At 35.7% G+C, this 20,004-nt stretch overlaps 1 protein-coding gene across 2 annotated transcripts in view; it reads right to left on the bottom strand.

Annotated features, from left to right (window-relative positions):
* The window catches only part of Uch (Ubiquitin carboxyl-terminal hydrolase), a 35,413-nt gene extending 26,570 nt beyond the window's left edge, over positions 1–8,843 (bottom strand). The window contains exons 1-2 of one of the 2 annotated variants that reach the window (XM_067123750.1): positions 8,721–8,842; positions 3,890–3,901 (exon numbers count right to left, since the gene is read on the bottom strand). In XM_067123750.1, coding sequence (XP_066979851.1) covers positions 3,890–3,901; positions 8,721–8,756 — 48 coding nt within the window. In that variant the 5' untranslated portion in view covers positions 8,757–8,842. Of the gene's footprint in view, positions 1–3,889; positions 3,902–8,720 lie in introns of both variants that reach the window. The other variant, XM_067123751.1, reaches the window with a different exon arrangement.
* Positions 8,844–20,004: the final 11,161 nt, after the last annotated feature.

The raw sequence follows: 20,004 nt of genomic DNA, 5'->3' as shown, positions 1-20,004 counted from the left end.
ATATCAAAAGATTCCCTTGAATACGTAAAGAATGCTGAAGGTGACGAAGAAAGGCATGACGCTTTTGCTGGTAAACTAGTGTCTGCCTCAGGACGATTGTTAACTGTGTAGAAATTTATGTATCAAATCATTTGGTTCTTTAACTAGCCTACAGTAATATTTAAGCTTTGGTAGCCTTCAGTATACCTATAATTTCCATTGCCCAAATTGAACAGACGGCACAATACTGCAAGACTGCTACAATTTAGCAAAAATACATATAAAACCGGTTAAAGCCTTCATTAGGCAACTGCAGAACAACCACAAACGTTCCTAGAGTCCAAGAGAAAGAACAAGCCATATAACTATGTGAGGGAAGTGGGGTTGTCAAAATGAACGAGTGAAAGCACGAAAGATTTAGGCTATTATGTCAAGCACAGAGGTACTTTCAGCCATTCAGAGCTGAAGATTGTGTGGCGAGTTTAAGCAGTTGGACAACAAGATACCATAAAAAAAGTACAAGGATCTAAAGGTGGAACTAGGAGAAATACAAGTTAACGAAGTTATAGTTTACGTGGTTGGACAGCAATATGGAGAAGAGGGAATGGATGTCAAGTGCAATAGTCAAAAAGTAGGTGAAGCCAATTCCGATGGGACACTGCTAAACTTACACGGTACACCGCGTGACGTCTACCCTACAGGTTAAAGGGGAGGGGAGGGGAGGAGTTATGCTTCCTCAAGCCCACCGTGCAGGAAAAATTTCTAAACATGAACCGAGAGCTGAAAAGGCATAACTAGGCTTCGACAATCTAATCTAACCTAATCATTGCAGTTATTTTCTAAATTCAGTCTCTAGATGTTCATAAACTATAAGGAAAACCTGACATTATACAAACTGCCAATTCGATTCGGTATCTGTGCTTTGTACGAGTAAGTCAACAGCCGCATCTCTTATTAGACTGACTACGGCGACGGCATGCGTCAGTACCTCACATTCTCTTACCGCAAGGTCTACACCTTGCTTACAGGTAAGTCTCCATAACATCACATCGAAATCAGTAGTCATAATTAACGGGGATAGGTATGCCGATGTGGGAGTAGAGAAAAGTTAAACATCCCATATGTAGGTAAGGAGCAAAGTTAAACTATGTTAATCCGCAGAATTAAATCCAAACCTCAATGCTATCAACACTAACATAACATTCATCAACGAAAGTAACACGCTAAAGACCAAAACTAAGACTCGCTAAACATAACCATTAATGTCTAGTCGGCTTATAACCATCTAGCGTCAAATTGGTCATCGGCACGAAAAATATTTGCTTCAAGTATGAATATTACCGAATACAACAGAACTACCATATACAAAACTCTCAATACGAATGCCTTTGGCCGGAAAATAAGAGAGCGAGCCTTAAAAGGTTCGACTTGACCACGAGACTTACAAATCGATAATTGGATGAGGGTGAAGGGAGCACGTCCCCTTGTACAGACACAACTGGCGCCAACCAGAATACTATCGTCGTTATTTACTACCATGAAGCCTTCATGACGGAAAGTAAAATAGTTAAGGAAAACTAACATGCTAAGCTGCACTTTCAAAAGAATCTGTAACCTGCTGTGGCAGCCTTAGCGTTCAGTTCCTATGGTAACGACACCGGTTAGGACAATCGTATCCCGTTCTTCTCTGGATCCTGTTCCTAACTATAGCCGAGTTACAAACTAACTTTACCACATCACAACTTCAATCATCGATGAATCTAACGTGTGTGTGTGTGTGTGTATATATATATATATATATATATATATATATATATATATATATATATATATATATATATATATATATATATATATATATATATATATATATATATATATATATATATATATATATATATATATATATATATATATATATATATATATATACATACATACATACAGAGAGAGAGAGAGAGAGAGAGAGAGAGAGAGAGAGAGAGAGAGAGAGAGAGAGAGAGAGAGAGAGAGAGAGAGAGAGAGAGAGAGATCCAAGTGATATTTGACTTCTTTTTTCTACTGAAACAAAGCACATGCTCTAAGAGTCCGACGACCAAAGAGGCCACACCCCGAGTTCGATAAACTTGCATATTTGATCACCAAGAGAGGGCGAAGAGGCCAGTGAATTAAGGAGGTAAACCCATTTTACCACAAACACCTGGAATCTCTGTGAAATGCGCTTCCAATCTCGTTTACTTGTGCAACAGATACGTGTTCAAATACAATAATCTGTACGTTCAATCTAAACTGCGTTAGTCGGCAAAAATTATCAATGGAATGCGCCTACCTTCAGAGCCAAATACTCCATGAAACTGAACTTCTTACAAAACTAAATTATTCAATGGAATGCGACCATCTATCTACAAACCATCAATACTCACGGCGTACACACACAAGCTTTGAACATTTTTTTTTTCAGAAAGGGTGTGTTCCCGAAGCACACACATTTATTACTTTACCAATATCTTTCAAGCCAGAGGCCAGCATAGTTCAAATATTTCTATGATTTCATTCTCTGCCAACCCAATACAGCTTTTAAACCAATATTAGTCTACTCTAACGGCCTGGAATTGTTAAATACCCTGAAAGACAAGAAAACCAAATACTGTATACCTAACCCCCAACCCCAACCAACTCAAGCACGTCAAGAAACTGAATGTGCGCACTACCTTTGACACGCTAACCTGTCGTTCAAAAGAAAATTCTTTTACTTCCACGTTCCAGGTACAGAAAGGGACGACGCTTCTTTGAACATGCTGGCACAAATACCTTCCGGCAATAATGAGCATGCTAAAGCTTTTGTAAGCCAGCCGGTTAGTAAACTATTCGAATACACATGGCTTTGAAGCCACACATCCCATTATGGCAAAGAAACAGTAAATGGCGATACTTAACATGTCACACATCCCATTATGACAAAGAAACAGTAAGCGGTAATACTAAACATACAGGTGACTGTCGGGATCACTGGCTTCCCATATAATGGTTCCCATTATGTGCAGTACTAGTACAGTACTGGCACTTGCCTAGCCAAGAAAAAATGTTACTTTAGACTAACAGTTTAAAAAGCTCGAATGAAACATCAAATACTATTGTGATAGTAACCACAGTAACTACGATGATGCAAAGTGCTTGCCAAAACTTTAGCATTAAAAGTAAAATAAATTGAGTCACTTAAAATCCCACTCCACTATCTTCTCTGCAAGCTTCAACCCCCAACCTAAATCCCTCCACAAACAGGAAGCTCCCATTACATTAACCAGAACCTTCTTATAAATGCCGCATGCGTTTGAGGCCGATAGAACTTCAGGGGTTGGTCGATAGTTGCTATGAACAACAGTTTCTCTTATTTCATTCTTTCAGATTTAAAAAGCTAGATGGGAGTTCTCACCCTCTCTATCTTTACATCATACTAATTACATTCCACAGTTAAAGGTATTCATTTACCTCGAAAGCTAACCAAACAAAAGTACTACAGCTGTTAAAATGTGTCCAGCTAGACCAAATGTCACGAAATGCTCGTCACCCCTTAAATGTCACATGCTTCAAGAGAAAATCCCCTCCAACCCCACCCCCCAGCTATGCTTAGCTAATTTCATTGACTTATTTACTGTGCAGGAACTTACCGGCCAATGAACACAGCTTCAAAAATTAATTTTTTATCAAAAACTACCGTGACCACCTTATACATCTATCATTACCTCATTAAACGTAACCAAAATATGAGAGAGAGAGAGAGAGAGAGAGAGAGAGAGAGAGAGAGAGAGAGAGAGAGAGAGAGAGAGAGAGAGAGAGAGAGAGAGAGAGAGAGACTAAAGTATTGTACTCACCTACCAGCACACAATGGCAGTCCCATAGTACCACTCACCTTGTTCATAACCTGTAATAATAAAATTGAATTACTGCATAAATGGGCATTAAATTCACTGTATTATAAAATATTTTCTAATGAAAAATTAGATATACTGTCATTGATGGCTACTGACAAACTAATTCATACCTACTGTCACTAAACCCTAACTCAGAAAAATATAAGTATATACCTTGAACAAAAATCTTGGAGTATGAAATTATTATACAAACTTTTGTACCATGCCACCAAAATTACTACTGGACCACCAAAGCTCTGACCAAGATACCCGATAGCTTAAGTTAACCCAACCTTAAAGTGCGCGTGAGTCCTCGCCCAAAGGTGGGAAAGCATGAGGACTGATGTGGAACTACAGACTTTCACCCAAATGAGCCAGGTGCAGTATCCTATTACAAAAAACCATCTCAGGCATTGGGTGGCAGGAGTTGGTTTCCAGGTTAGACAGACTAAATGTGAAGTTCACTGTATGACAATCTCTGGTTGTCCCCAATGCAGGCAATGCCAAAGTCTAATCTGCAGGCAAGTTTCTCAACCTATGCTCAACCTCTTTATGAACCCCAAATGATCCATACAAAAGACTCTTGAGGTGACCAGTGTAACTAGATAACAAATGTGATGTTGAGATAAGTATCCCCACCTTTCTGACTTGTACCTCTGGTTCCTGCACACTTTTCCTAAATTGCTTCACAGCTACAGTTTCCTACTGTGATGTGGAAGAAGTCGTGAGCACTTGCAAAATGATCAATCCTAACTCGCTTCCCTGATATTTTTGCAATATTAAAACATTCAGGGATGTTAAGTTATCTAGATATTTACTCATGGATAAAGGCTTACTGTTCCCATTACAGTACTTTCTAGTACTGGAGTAAGAACTCTTAACTCCTAGTATCACTTTTCCACTCCTTTTACTGAAACTGATTCCTGTATACATAAATAATTAGTTTAATCCAGTTTTAAGATTCCTGAAACTCATCTATCTGATAAGGAATAAGGAAATATCCCCCCATAAAACAGCCTTACTTTTCATGAATATGCAAATAAAACCACCAACATAGGATCTTGTGCACAAGAAAATAATCCAGTGAATTGTGAACCTTATATTAGTGAATTTCACAGTTTCAAGTTCAAAGACTAGGCCACAAGAGGAGGTACCTTAACATTTAATATTACTTTTTTCAAATCTACCAGTCTGACGTAGCACTCTAAACATCTGTAAGCAAATGATGAAAAGTTTTAAAAATATGTGAACATCTGCATTTGCCTTACACGATCCCATTTTATTATTAAAAATAGCTGACCATAAATCTTCCTTCATCCTACAATCAAAACAAGATAAACCATCTGTCCTGGGCAGAATGTTTCCGACTATATTAACCTACGGGCAAGAAAAACATTAACACATTACCGTTAGCCCTCACAAACAATATCCTATGTTAGAGGTATAATCATATTTCACTAACTACCTGTACTAAAAAACTTGAATGATGAGCAAGGCAATTAGTTAAATATGCCCTGATGTAACAAACTAAAAATGCATAGTCTTGGCTATCAAGCAAATACAGAGCGAGCATTGGCTGCAGCTAGTTTTCCAAATAAATTTATTACTGGTAAGTACAGAGTATAGAATACAAAGGCTAAGCGCTAGGACCTATGAGGTCATTCAGTGCTGAAACAAATTGACAGCAAAAAGGTTTGAAAGGACTAACAGGAGGAAAACCACACAGTTGCACTAAGAATCAAATGTTAGAAGGTGAAAAGTAAGATGGAAGAAAAAGAATATGAATGGAGATATGGTAAAAGGCATGAAAAGACTTGCAGCTAGGGGACGAACGGACACTGTAAAGAACCCTAACTAATGCCTACGCTGGTGCACTGACGGCACTACCCCCTACGGGATACAACTGGTAAGCTCACAAAAAAGGCTATTTTTTCATTTTCAGCATAGAAACCTATACACGAGTCAATTTTCCATTTGCTGAAGAAACACCGCACCTTTAATCATAATAAATGCAATAAAAACAGCCACTTGCCTGTACTATTTGTAAACAGTTCTGGTTAATGCACTACCCTCTAATATTAGCCATTGAAGTGTTTTGTCAAACATTTTAGTTGACCAATTTTAAGATTTCTCATTAAGATTTTTCTTCTATCTAGTGTTATGGCTGTAAATTTTAGGATTATTGATTTTGCCAGGATGTCTTTTGTTTATTTACTCATGGAACTAAGTTTGTTTATTTACTCATGGAACTTAGTTTAATTTTTTTCAGCCAATTAAGAATATTATTTCACAGAAAAAAATAAACTCAGGTGATCATTCAATGTTGCTAAGCAGTTCAAAGTACATTTTTTCGTATCTGGGCTATAATGTCACAACTACAGGAACTTCATCCTATTTTACAATAAACTTAGGGCTTAACAAGTCCCAAAGCTTCAGATGCTGCCAAATTTCCAATGAAATTAGTTTTTTTATACTAACTCATACATTTCATACTTCGTAATTGTGTTAAGGAGAAAATATCTTTGTCTGGCTAGGATGAGGGGCTACATAATTTTATGACGTGAAATATATGAAATAAAGTGGCCCAGGTCAGCCATGTTGGGTGGTATCTCGTGTAGGAACCAGGTAAAGCTAATTCATCAGTATTTATGATCTATGATGCTCTTGGGTCATGCTAGATTGGAGTAAAGTCCTGGGGAGACAAAAACCCACTGGCCAGGTAGGATCCAGCATCCTAAGTTAGCCAGTGTAGGATCCAGCATCCTAAGTTAAACTGGACTAGGCTGTGATGTGTCCATAATATAATCATAACCAAATTCCATTACCTAGCTTTTGCTTTTCTTCACATATACACCCAGGGGTCACAAGGAGGCGGCAAAATTATTATGCCTAGATGTGTAAAAGCAGGTGTTGCAACATTTCTAAAATGAGAGAAAAAAAAAAAAGTACAACTTAGAATTTCACACAACTGCAACTAAGATAAAATCAACCCTGCATATCGGCTAAACTTGGAGCTGTAAATGTTTCTATTTTAATGCATAGCGGAGACTGATGAAAAATTAGGCAAAAGAAGTTAGGCTACAAAACACACGAAGATTAAGAATGTATAGGCACATCTCTATGCCTAATCCCGGAGGTATAAGTTTGTTTCTGGTCTGAACTCCAATTCCACATGAGGTCTAGACCTAGTCCTAAACACGGCAAAACAGTGATTCATTTACTGTTTCGCCGTATTTAGTACTAACTAGCCCTAGAGGGTCAAATTTATTTTGCTGTGTTTAGTACTAGCCCATGGGGAACAAATGTCCCTCCAAATGTCCTTAAGTGCATTTCGCAAAATTGAAACTTAGAAAAAATCCTCAATTATTTACATATATTTTATTTTTTATTGTGATAAATATTAACCCTAGTTTGCAAGAATTATGTATATAGAATTTTTTCTTTTTATGAAAATTCTAAAGATACAATAAAAAATAGAGTAGGGACATTCGGACCGGAAACAAACATTATCCGTCTGGGATACCCCTATTACATTTCAGCCTAACCCCTTTGCACAGGACACACCGATGTAGGTTAGACCTAATGTGAGTTTGAACTATAAAAAGACTACCATACTAGTGGCCTGGTAGAGGGTAGAGTAGAACTTCACTTTCAAGCCATTAAAACATTTTGGACTTGGAAATACAATTTCTCCTATGTTTTGTTGTGTGCTTTGAACGTTAACTAAATTCGTTTTGTTCGCAATGACCTAACCAACCACACCTAACCTGAACCTAGGGTACCAAGTCCTTACTTTAGAGCATCACATTGTGTGGTTCGTTGGGTCATTTGTAAGCAAGGTGAACATCAGGAAATTTCAAAACACATTAAAACACAGGAAATTTACATTTTCAAGTCCAAAATGTGATAATACTTTCAAGTTGAAATTTACCAAAATGCGATAGTACTTTCAAGTTCAAATATACCAAAATGTAATAATACTTTCAAATTGAAATTTACCAAAATGTGATAATACTTTCAGGTTGAAATTTACAAACGCAAGCTTAACTCTAAATAAGTAAAGGGGGCCTAAGCTATATCGCTTCCATCAAATACGATTTACATTCGGCCCAGGCTACCGAAGTCTTAGGCCTACAAGTAGATCTAACTGACACGGACTGTAGGATGTGGGTTAGGCAAGCTGCTCGCGTCATGCTACACAATGGCTAACGCATTCAAGCGTTCTAGAACAGTCAGCGCAGCGCAAATGTCACGGTGACATTTTGCCTATGGAACCCAACAACCTGAAGCAAAGCCAAGACAAGCCTTCAGACTGGCGTCATTCAAATAGCGTAGGTTACGGTTGGTCTATGCGCGGCTTGGTAAAAATAAAAATACAAATGAAGTACGACTCGGATACATTGTAATTATATGCCGAACCTTCAATTGCGCGTTATTAACAGCAATGACACTCCTTTGTAACACTAGCCTATCCCAGTTTTGCTATACGGTGCCGGTAAGTGTCCCGGTACTCCAACCTAACGCGACTGTGTTTAACCAAGTCACGTTCAAGTAACCTAGGAACTGATATAAAGCTTCACTTTAAATTCTTTTAAATATCAACTATCTCTGGATGAATATAAGGCTACCAACCCAAAGCCTCCATTGTAACCAAGTTAAAACAGGCTTACGGGAAGGGATGACTAGGTATATGGGACTAGGCTTAAGCTCCAGTCAGCCTTCGCCGTTTTAAGTCAGTTAAGACCAAACAACGGTAACGAAAACCATTTCAATAACCGCTTATGCTTTAAAATCTTCTACAGCAATTCACAATCAAAAACAGCTTCTCACCTCGGGGTTGGATTCAAGAGGGAGCCAGTGAACCATTTTGACTACGGATGGTGATGACTCGGAGAGAGAACAAGAGAGAACTTGCTACTTCAGCGACCGGCGGACGTCTGACGTTCTGGACGAATCGGTTACTCAACTATACCGCCTTTGCGACATTTTATATCGTTCGAATACTCAAAATTGGCTTCTGCTTCACAAAGACTCCTTTAGCACTCCGTATTTGTTTTTATGGATATTTTCATGGTTATTTTATGACATTTATAATAAAATTAATTTGAATTCCTGTTCAAAAAAAGGCTTAATTCCTTGTAAATAATCACAAGACAATGCAGGACAGAATACAGTTTTCGGACGAAAGCGTATGTATAAAGACACCACCAACAAAAGTGAATACCTTCAAATTTTCAGTTTCAATTGTTTACAGAATTTACTCCCTCTCCCATGATGATAGAATAGTCGCATTCATAACGTCCGCATGAAAACGCAAGTCATTATTCCTTACCGTAGGTAACCTTTGTCTCGAAAAGTTGTTGCATTCGCTCTCCTCAGCGTAACATGTTATTTGATTCGTATTGATATCTAATATTTTCAATGGAGCGTTTCACCACACTGATTAGTATGAGCTTACAATTATAAATTTCTACAGATTAAGTACCTAAAGTGACCGCTGTTTCAATTTTCTTTGTTTCAATTAACATGTCTGCGAATGCTTTCCATTTATTGTGAATCTTACTATACTATGACCAGTTAATAAATGGATAGACCGATGAATTTACAAACAAAATCTCTGACATTTCGAAAATTCGGACACGATTTTCACGCCTCTACATCTGTCAGCTAAGCGGTGTAGCTACAATCCGTTTGCTAGGTCAGTGGGTCACTTCCGGCCTGCTGCGTTACCAAATTCAGCCAGCTGTAATCGAGTACCAGGATTTCTTGGTATAAAAAAATATAAAGATAGGCAGCTGGTCAAGCAACTTCACCTTTAGACCTAATGAGAAACTGGAACGTTATATTCATTTGTAGCCACCCTCTCCAAATGAGAGTTATAATTATATATATATATATATAGTTATATATATATATATATATATATATATATTATATATATATATATATATATTAGTCATATCTCCTAACAAAATGTAGGCCTACTCCAGCGAAAAAAGAACACAACAGTGTCACTTAAATGTTGATAATTTAGCTGCTGAATTGTGGATGGAATCTCTGTGCACAAAAATGTTAAGAATTAGCCACCTCACAAATTTCCACAGAAAGCTCATTCGCAGTGCATCAAGGCCTCTACGTCAGCTGCACCATTCACTTTAATGTTGCATTTACTTTCATAATTCCTGGATATTGTGGTGCTGCTTCCATACCCAACTGGACCTTCTCCAACCTTTTGCACACACCCTGATGCCTTACTCTTTTACCTGTTTTGTGATTTACCTCTTCTCTCATCCTGTTATCATCAGTTATATTCACCGTTACAAATCAAGTGTTTCCATTTTCTCACTATCCATATTAATATTAATTGCATCAACTTCATAATTTTCATTTAACCTCATAGCCTTCCTGATGCTCACATTTACTATGACCATTCTCCTCTTAAAAACACTCATAAACTCTCTCATTAGTCTCTGCAGTTTTGCTTTACTATCCCAGATCACCATTAAATCTTCTGCAAATATCAACCTTTCCATTCTCCATCTATGTTTCATTTTCTTAATCCATAAATTTGCCCCAGCATCGAATTTCTTTGCTTTGACTTTCCACACCTCTTCCATAAAGAAATTAAACGGCTTTGTCTCAGACCTGCTGTTCCATTAAACCAATAGGCCTATATAACTCTTTCATCTACATATTCTAATGCACACTTCATTTTCTTCATAAAAACATTTATATATATATATACACATACATACATATATATATATATATATATATATATATATATATATATATATATATATATATATATATATATATATATATATATATATATATATATATATGTATATATGATGCAACACCATTGCTGGAAACACTTTCCATAACCTCCTCGTTACATGGTTCAAGATCCATAAAAGGTTGTCCCACTTAGACCACTATTTTCCCAAGATATATTTATGTATGTATATGTATATATATATATATATATATATATATATATTTATATATATATATATATATATATATATATATATATATATATATATATGTATGTATGTATGTACTATATGTAGGCTGTACTAAAAGGGTAAATAATAGACTGGAGAATATTTTTTTTCTTTATTGGCCAACATTTCAGGACTTATACCATTTTCAACATATCAGCAACAGGCATATAAGAAAAAACTAGGTTCCCAAAGAAATAAATAAAATAAATGATGATAAGTTTGGAAATAATGCTTCAAGCCATAAGAAGGGGCACAGACAATAACTGGTTATTGAGTTCATGTACTTGTTGCTTGACTTAAGAAAATCTAAAATCAACAATCGTATGTTGCTTGTGCATTATTTTTTAAATCCTTACACAACATTGCTGTTTTGCACATAGATGCATGTTCTTATTCACAGAACATCCAGTATTATGGCTAACTTCCCAACGAGAAACCTTCAGTAATCTATTGATTAATCATCTTGGACAAGTAATCATATACCACATAGACTACTGAAGATTGAATTAAAAGAGGAATGAATCCTTATAGTTTAATATGGATCGTAAAATCAAAGCATTCCTGAAAATCAGTTTAAGACCCAGACACAAGACACAGCTCAAAATGCCTGTCAGTTTTTTCTGTATTTCTCAATGTTCAATAAAATAATGAAACAAAGTAATTTTTTTTGTGTAGGTACTTGGGGCTTTTGGGTGAAACCATTTATCTAAAAATGCATGTTTATATTTACTAAAAAAATTTTATTGCAAAAGAATTATTCTTAAGATAATGTTGTAAAGAGAGGCTCTCATTATTAAAAAGGATTTTTATGTAAACCATGTTATAAATAATATGAAGAACCAGAAGAAAAGATCCAAGTATATTTGTTCATAGATAACATTATTATCCCTCTGAGCTTTCAAAGGTCTGTTAATTTTTTCTTTGATCTTGAAAACAGGGCTCATTATTATGTTATGCTGCAATAGATCTGTCTGCATGGAATAAAGCTGGAATAAACTTTTAAAATAAGTTTAAAGGGGCAAAAGAGCTGGCTGTAGTTTGAAGGTAACTCAGAATGCAACTGTCCAAATATAAGGAGAGAGGAGTTTCTTTTACACTCAAATTTGAACTATTGCCTGCCCAAGTACAGTCCAAACTACAGTTAAACTATAACATAATATTGTTTAATAATAATAATAATAGTGTTATAATAATAATAATAAGTTAAATACAAATAATAATAATAATAATAATAATAATAATAATAATAATAATATATGAAGGTAATAGACCCTCTCTCAAGTATGTTTTGTTAAAGAGGATGGCAGCATCAGTGGAACTGGTTTAAATATGGTCTTCTCAATTCTTCTTATTATTTTCTTCTCGTCAGGGCTGACATTTGCTAATAACTGGCCGATGTTCATAGTCTGGATAAGGAATTGGTTTCTTGAATTATATTATTTTTATTGCATAAAATAAAATCTACGATGATCAAACGCCCCTTTTAACTTCCATTTCTTTTTTATTCAATAAAAATTAATAATTCAAGAAACCAATTCCTTTTCCAGACTATGAACATTGGCCAGTTATTAGCAAATATCAGCCCTGATGAGCAGAAAATAATAAGGAGAACTGAGAAGACCATATATAAAATCAATTCCACTGATGCTGCCATCCTCTTTAACAAAATAATAATAATAATAATAATAATAATAATAATAATAATAATAATAATAATAATAATAATAATAATAATAACTTGGCTAATATGGTATTCAAATTTGGTTAAACGGGTCATGAGGTCATTCTGAATCTTAGTTATTTGAATCTTTAAAGGCCATTATGATTCTGAATAGTCATTCATGTTTCTGTATAGTCCTTTGCAGATTATTATTCATAGAGCCATTTTTAAGAATTATACAGTCGTTCCAAAGAAGTTTTAGTTAAAAAAAGTTCTCTTGTACAGAGAATAGTAAACATGTTCTACAGGTCTATATATAGTATTTATTCTACACTAAAGACAGTAGGGAATATACCCCCAAGCAGCGTCTCCACATTTGACCTACTGCCTAAGGCTATATTCCTTATTGTTTAATGGAACAAATATATAAACACCTTGATAACTGGATAAGCTGAAATTCCACATTCCAACGCAATTTCGTTTAGAAAGAAACACACTCAAAACTTACTTTCTTTTCTTAATATAGGGACTGCATCATGTGGGGTGGTTATCAAGCATCAGCATGTTGTCCACATCAAAACCTAGCTATTTTGTATGAAGTTATGTATTCATGTGTTGCTCTGAAAGATTTGTTCTTAATAAAGGAGTATGATTAATGATTTTATAATTGGACAGCATAAAAGTATTGAAGATCTGACAACTTTCTGTGAGGAATTTATGCCCAGTGTGTCCATGTTTATGTTGGCTTTATATAATTTAAGGCTGAAAATTTCATAAGGTGCCTTACTTGAACCAAAATGTTTAGAGAAGAGAAACTGGATTCCTCTGTTCTTTGACTTGTTAGCCACTGAAGATGAAGACAGAGGAGAGGGATGAGAGTGTGCACCACTTCTCTCACCCTCCTCTACCACATGTATAAGAGCTGGAAGAGCTTGGAAATCTCTTGCTCAACTGATATCACTCAGCTTGTGCTCATTCTGGATAATGCAGATGCAATGAGCAAAGAAAAGGTGCTGGTTCAACTCCATGCACTCCCAGCAAAGGGTATAGGAACCTGACTTGCTACCAGAGCATGCATGTCCTGGAGACCTTGCACAGACAGAGGAAACAGGTTGCACATACCTAGCCACACTCAATTTCTTAGAGAGTGCCACATGCACATGGTCACCAGACCAAGCACATGCAAAGCAAGCAGAATACTCAGACTCATCTGGACATGAGCCTGAGAGCTCAAGGGGGATGAGGAGGGAGTAGTCCTCTTGTCCAAGTGGGCACATGCCAGAGGTACAGAAACTGTGCCAGTGATCTCCTACCCACGCTTCTCTCCAAGTTGGAGGAATGCATGACAAAAGCCCATCTGGACTTCTTATGCAAAGCCATAGACCACCCGTTTTTCTTCTTCCACCTATGCAGTGGAAGAGAGTCCAGGGACAAGGATAAGGATGAAGATGACAAGTTCGGGGAAGAGGACGATGACGATGAAGACAAGGGGTGGGAAGAACAATGAGCATGCTCCTTCCCTTTCTCACTTGTGTCAAGCTCATCTGTCACACCCAAGGGCTGGTAAGGCCAGAATCAAAGGCACTTAAGTATCTATGCAGGGTCAGCTACTGGAAGGACTACTGTAACAGGAGGCTCCCATTCCTTGGCAGCAGACAAAGAAAGCAGGTACAGTACTAGTAGCAGACAGTACATGAGATGAAGGCTTAGGAGACAAATCCCTTTTTACTCCCCTGCCAAATTATCAAGGAAAGCAGTCAAAACAGGACTATCTGGTACATTCAGTATAAGACAGAACTTTTTCAAAAACACAAGAAACATCATCTTATGAGTCCTGGGAAAATCACCACTTGAATCTGAGGGTAAAGAAACTGCTGGAGGAACTACAGCCCCAACAATGGTTTTGCCTTCTGAGGAAAGGTCATAAAAGGTCTCTTTAGGACAGGAGGGCTATCCTTCCTAGGGTAGTAGAACTTTTAGGGGGTGGCAGAGAAATGGAAGCTGGTAAAAGGAAAGATCTGTGTGGATCTGGCAGTGTCCCTGGTGGAGTATATCCTCCCTAGGACACTGGTGAATGCCTTTTGTCCTACCTCCTCTACTTACCAAATTTTTCCTGTTGAGGAGCTGGTCATTCAGCACATCCCTCACAAGGGGAAGAAGGATAAAGCCTTTCCCCTAAAAATGAACAATGCTGATGTGGGTCTACCAAGGTGGAAGAAATGAAATGACTACAAGGCTGTTGTAGTTTCTCAAACCAGTGTAGCTCATGTTTCTTTTCACTTTTGAGAAAAACACAGCGACAGACACAAAGTCATAAAATATGCAAAAAGCAAAAAAGCTTGAAAAAAAGTAAAACACCCAAATTCAACGATCACACAAAGGAGACAGAAGAGTAAAATGTATTCTCTCTAAGAAAAAGTGACCGAGTAGCATGGGCAAGTGAGTACAGTATTCTCCCACTCATCCCCCATCTCTACCATGAAGCTATCCTTGCTTCCAAGTCAATGACTGCATTCCAGGACATGCACTGAAGGTACTCCATATAAAAGGTGTTGGTTTGTATCCTCCCTAGGAACAAGGAGAAATTTGATTACTGGACCCTCCATTTCATTGGTATACCTTACCACTTTCTATTGTACTACATGTAACTTTTGCCACCTCCTTTGGGTTATTTCAATGATTAGCAGTCTTTTTGTACCTTTCAATTGTTAGTATTCCCCCATGTTACACATTTCTAACTCAAAATTTTATAATATTCTGAAGATGCTAATTAAGAGTAAAGTTATGACCTTTGAGGTCAGGAGAGAGAGAGAGAGAGAGAGAGAGAGAGAGAGAGAGAGAGAGAGAGAGAGAGAGAGAGAGAGAGAGAGAGAGAGAGAGAGAGAGAGAAAACCAATAAATAAAATGTTACAAGTGTTAATTTAGCAAAGAAAAGTGAAGTTTGTTAGTTTTTCAAAAACATTGCTGCTAGCTAGCAAGAATACAATCACACACAGAGACAAATTTGGTTAAATTCGTTTCACTTTATATTATAAGAGTTGTTAGGATTTTAAATTCTCAAAAGTTCTGTATGGAAACAAATTACTGTACCTGATATATTTACTGATGATTGTAGATATTTACTCATCAAAAAATTATCATATTCTTGAAGCTGTACATTATTAACCACTAATTCATTATGCAGTTCCATAAATTTTCCAAAGAACAAAGTTCTTAATTTACAAAGGGCTTGAGACTTGCAGTCTCACCCTAGCTTCAGCTGTTCTTAGACTCACTAAGTGAACAAAGCATCAAACAAGTTGACTTAAGATGAGTAAAATATCCAGGGACTCAATGGACAGATTTAAATAAGGTAAAAATAAAAATCTGACATATTTTGTTTAAAAATATACTAAATGGGATCAATGGACTCTTTCAAGAACATATATGAGTGAATGAGATAAAAGACCAAGGTAGGGAGGGGAATGAAATCTCTTGATTATCTCAATACAATAATGAAAATGCTATGAACAAATGATTTGTAAATACATTTTCATTCAAAGTATACCCTTACACTCTACCAAAGAAATGGGAGTAAAACCACCAAGGTTATCGTCAATATTTAATTCAGTAATAGACATTCTAGAAAAATAGCAGCAATACAGTATTACAATTTTATAATAATTATTTAATTTTTAGATAAAAGCCTGTGAAAATCTATGCTAACAATTAACAACTTTGTGTCACAAACCTAAGAGAGAATGTACAATTGGAATATCTAATGAGGGAGGCTTAGTTTTTGTGCTTTATAAGATAGACATTTAACAAAACTGAGTTACCGTACCTACGAGAAGTTTCCAGCTTGAAAATTTCAATACACAGTACATTGTAAAATCTGAGACCTTATTATTGAAAGGTCCAATATTTAATTTTTAATTATTTTTCAATAATATATCCAGCTATAAAGCATCACTACAATACTGCTTCAGTACAGTGACCAAAGAGTGTCACTCTTTCAATTTCATAATAATGTAACTCATTACATGTAAACTAAATTCATATTCTAAGATAATCTCCACTCTGGAGCATTAAATACACCAGGCTGTTACTCAGAATTTACCATAACTAATATCACATAAATGTACACCCAACATACAACATTTAATTAAACTTGAAGCAATAAAATTAATCTCCATTTATTCACAATATATATATATATGGACCTTTATCCAATGTTTCAGGGTTGATCACCATTTAATAAAAAATCTATAATTTTAGATGTATACGTACAGTACTTCTAAGAAAACCTAGCCTCACTGAACCACAACAGAATCTTCATTGACTCCATGAGCAAAGTGATGTATCAGTGATTTTCCTAGATACCTTCAAAAAAGGTATAAAACAAGCAGAAGCACACAATCACCTTTGCCAGTCTTACAGTGACTTTGTTCTATGCAGTTGCAAGAAGGTAATAATTGCATATACAATATATAACAAGAGGGTAACACACAAAGATGTTGTCAGGTCCTATTCAGTAAAGTGATACTAAAAACAAGATTCAACATTAAACATACATCAACTGATAACTTTAGAAAATAAAGTGTGTGAAATGGAGAAAGCTATCTGTCTGGTCAATATATGTTCACCGAACTACAAACAAATAAACATAAATACTGTAATAGAACAACTGAATTCATAAGTATTTTGCTTTTCTACTTTCAGTTTCAATTCAGTAAATGAAACATCTCTACTTTCAGTTTCAAGACAATAAATGAAACAACTCAGCATCCAAAGCAAACTGAAGTTCAACAGAAAACATGACCATGACTATTTGTTATCTCTTTCTTAATACATATGCTACAAAAGCTAAAAAGAATGACAAGAATACAGTACAGTATATCATTTCCTTTGATACACATGTGTTTGCACCTACAGTATGTTCTCATCTAATATCTTTACTTTCAGTATTTTTACATAAAACAAAATACTTCATTAAATATTGTCACTAAATTATCAAAATGAATCATATAAAAATGTGTCTTTAATTTCTTTGGGAAACCAAATATTTGGTCTAATAAAACTCTCAAATATCACTGCATTTAATTTTTGCAATTGGTGCACCAACAAAAAAAATGAAAAATGAAAGAATAAACTCATAACATTAGCAATGGAACTGAATTTCAACCTAATTTTCTCTATGGTAACTTATACATACCTACATGATATTATCTTCAAAAACACATGAAAAAACCCTTGTTATAGACTGATCTGTGCCACTAAATATGAATATTTATGGTTAGTTTCAGGGCATAAAATGACATCTGGCAATGTCTTCATTTGCACTTTATATTAAGGTTATGTCATATCAGTCTGCACCAGAACTCAAATGTCTGCAAATAACACATGTACCTGCATGTAGGTGCTATTGCATAACGGGTAGACACATGAGTGGAAAAGCTGCCAGAAGGCAAGCCAATAGTGGAACCCAGTTAGTTAGATGTATTTTCTTGGATTCCAAAATTATATTACTAGTACCATTCAAGAAAAGTACACATCCTTGCAATTTTCAACTTGATAAGCAATGTCCTTACTTAATTACCCTGTGGCTTTTGGGCCTCACTGTGATCAACTAACACTTGCACCAGATTCTGAAACTCTGTTGCATGTTTTAATCATATTCATATTTTTTTAGATACTAAAAGCTTCAACCCTGCCGTCAATCTTCTTTCACTTGGAATTTAATGTCTATAAACAAACTGAAAGTAGCTGGTCATTTAAAAATACTCATTTACAAAACTGCACATCATCTTTTGTATGATATTAGTCCTAAAACCAGGAGAGACACCAGTAACACGTCTGCATGCGAAGTATTACTGTACTACAAGTGCTGTTTTGTCAACTGGATTTACTTTTTACATCCAGTTTATTACTAACAAATTTACATGTGGTATATCATCATTCTTTAATTTAAAGAACACTGTGCTAAAACTTCAAACAATAAAACATACCATATGCATGATACACAGTATTTTACCTTAAAGCACCTCTAAATATTAATTAAGGAGATAATGTAATAATGTATGTACTGATGATATTATTTACTACCGTGAGAATAAGGCTAAATAAAAACCTATAGTTTCTATGTACCATTTTACAAATGATGAAAATCAAATTTCCTTTTATCTTTTTAACCCTCAAGAATTTGACTCTTTTTGCCTAAATGCTTACAAAATGGGCTTTATGGTGAACATGTTAATTCATCACCATAAAATCCCTCTACCCTCCAATTTCCATTGATTACAGGCTAACTTATTCTCTAAATCTCATGAAAATGGAAAATCTGAAACTTGTGTTCTGCATGAGTAATACCAAAATTACACCTTCAGACTAGTGCCTTATCTGATTTCAAGAAAATTACTCTTATCATAACATGGTCAGTGCATTTAGAGCTGCATGGTCAATCTCATATTGTATACTACAGTTCATAATGAGAAAACTTTTATTACACATGGATAAAAATAATATTCTTTGCAATTAAAGCTCATCTCTGTATCACTCAGGCCTCATTCCAATCTTATTAATGAAAATAGATGGTTCTGAAAACTTTTCAGTATACAACTTCTCAACATTCAGTATACAAATTCTCAACAATGTTTTTGGTTATACAACACAAACAATTCTTACAATATTTTTCAACATGCAACAGTAGATTGTTCAATACCCTGTAATTTTCCAGCATTATCATTCTAATTTCTTGTCAAGCAAAGAACATAAATATAACAGTCCCACAATTCAATATAGCAGGAGAATACATAAACTTCCTTTAACTAAACAATGCAGTGTGACTATACTGAATTTGAATAAGTACTTTTCACAAAAGTTAACACAATTCTCACAATAAATTTACATTATATTCTCATGCCAAAAGGGTATCCTGCAACACAAAAAATCATATTGGGAGGCCTCACTAGAATATGACAATTAAACATCTGTAAGTATTAAGTTTCTTATTAAAATGAATACAGGCAGTCCCCGGGTTACATCAGGTTCGGGTTAAGTCGTTCTGGACTTACAGCACTTGCCTCACGGCGCCATTAACCCCAATTTTTCAGCGCCATTACCTGGACTTATGGCACTTATGGGGCGCCATTAACGGCACTGTAAGTACTATTTATTTCCATTATAATTATGACACTTCGGGTTATGGCAATTTTCAGCTTACGGCGTGCCACTGGGGACGGAACCCCTGCCGTAAACCGGGGACTGCCTGTAGTGAAAATACACCTAATGTTTCTGTCACCTACAACATAGGCCCTGAAAAGTACACAGTTGAAACAGTGGAGTACAACTGAAAAAAATTCATTTGAAATAAAAGTACAATCTACATGAGTTATAAGAGAGCTAGTTCCTTATCTACATTACAGCTGAATGCTAACTATTCATCAGCAATGCATAGCCTTGAATT

This window comes from Macrobrachium rosenbergii, chromosome 21 (assembly GCF_040412425.1).
Source record: "Macrobrachium rosenbergii isolate ZJJX-2024 chromosome 21, ASM4041242v1, whole genome shotgun sequence".
NCBI classification, from domain to species: Eukaryota; Metazoa; Arthropoda; class Malacostraca; order Decapoda; family Palaemonidae; genus Macrobrachium; species Macrobrachium rosenbergii.
The sequence above is the reverse complement of the archived record's forward strand: the minus strand, read 5'-3'. Positions and strand labels throughout refer to the sequence as shown.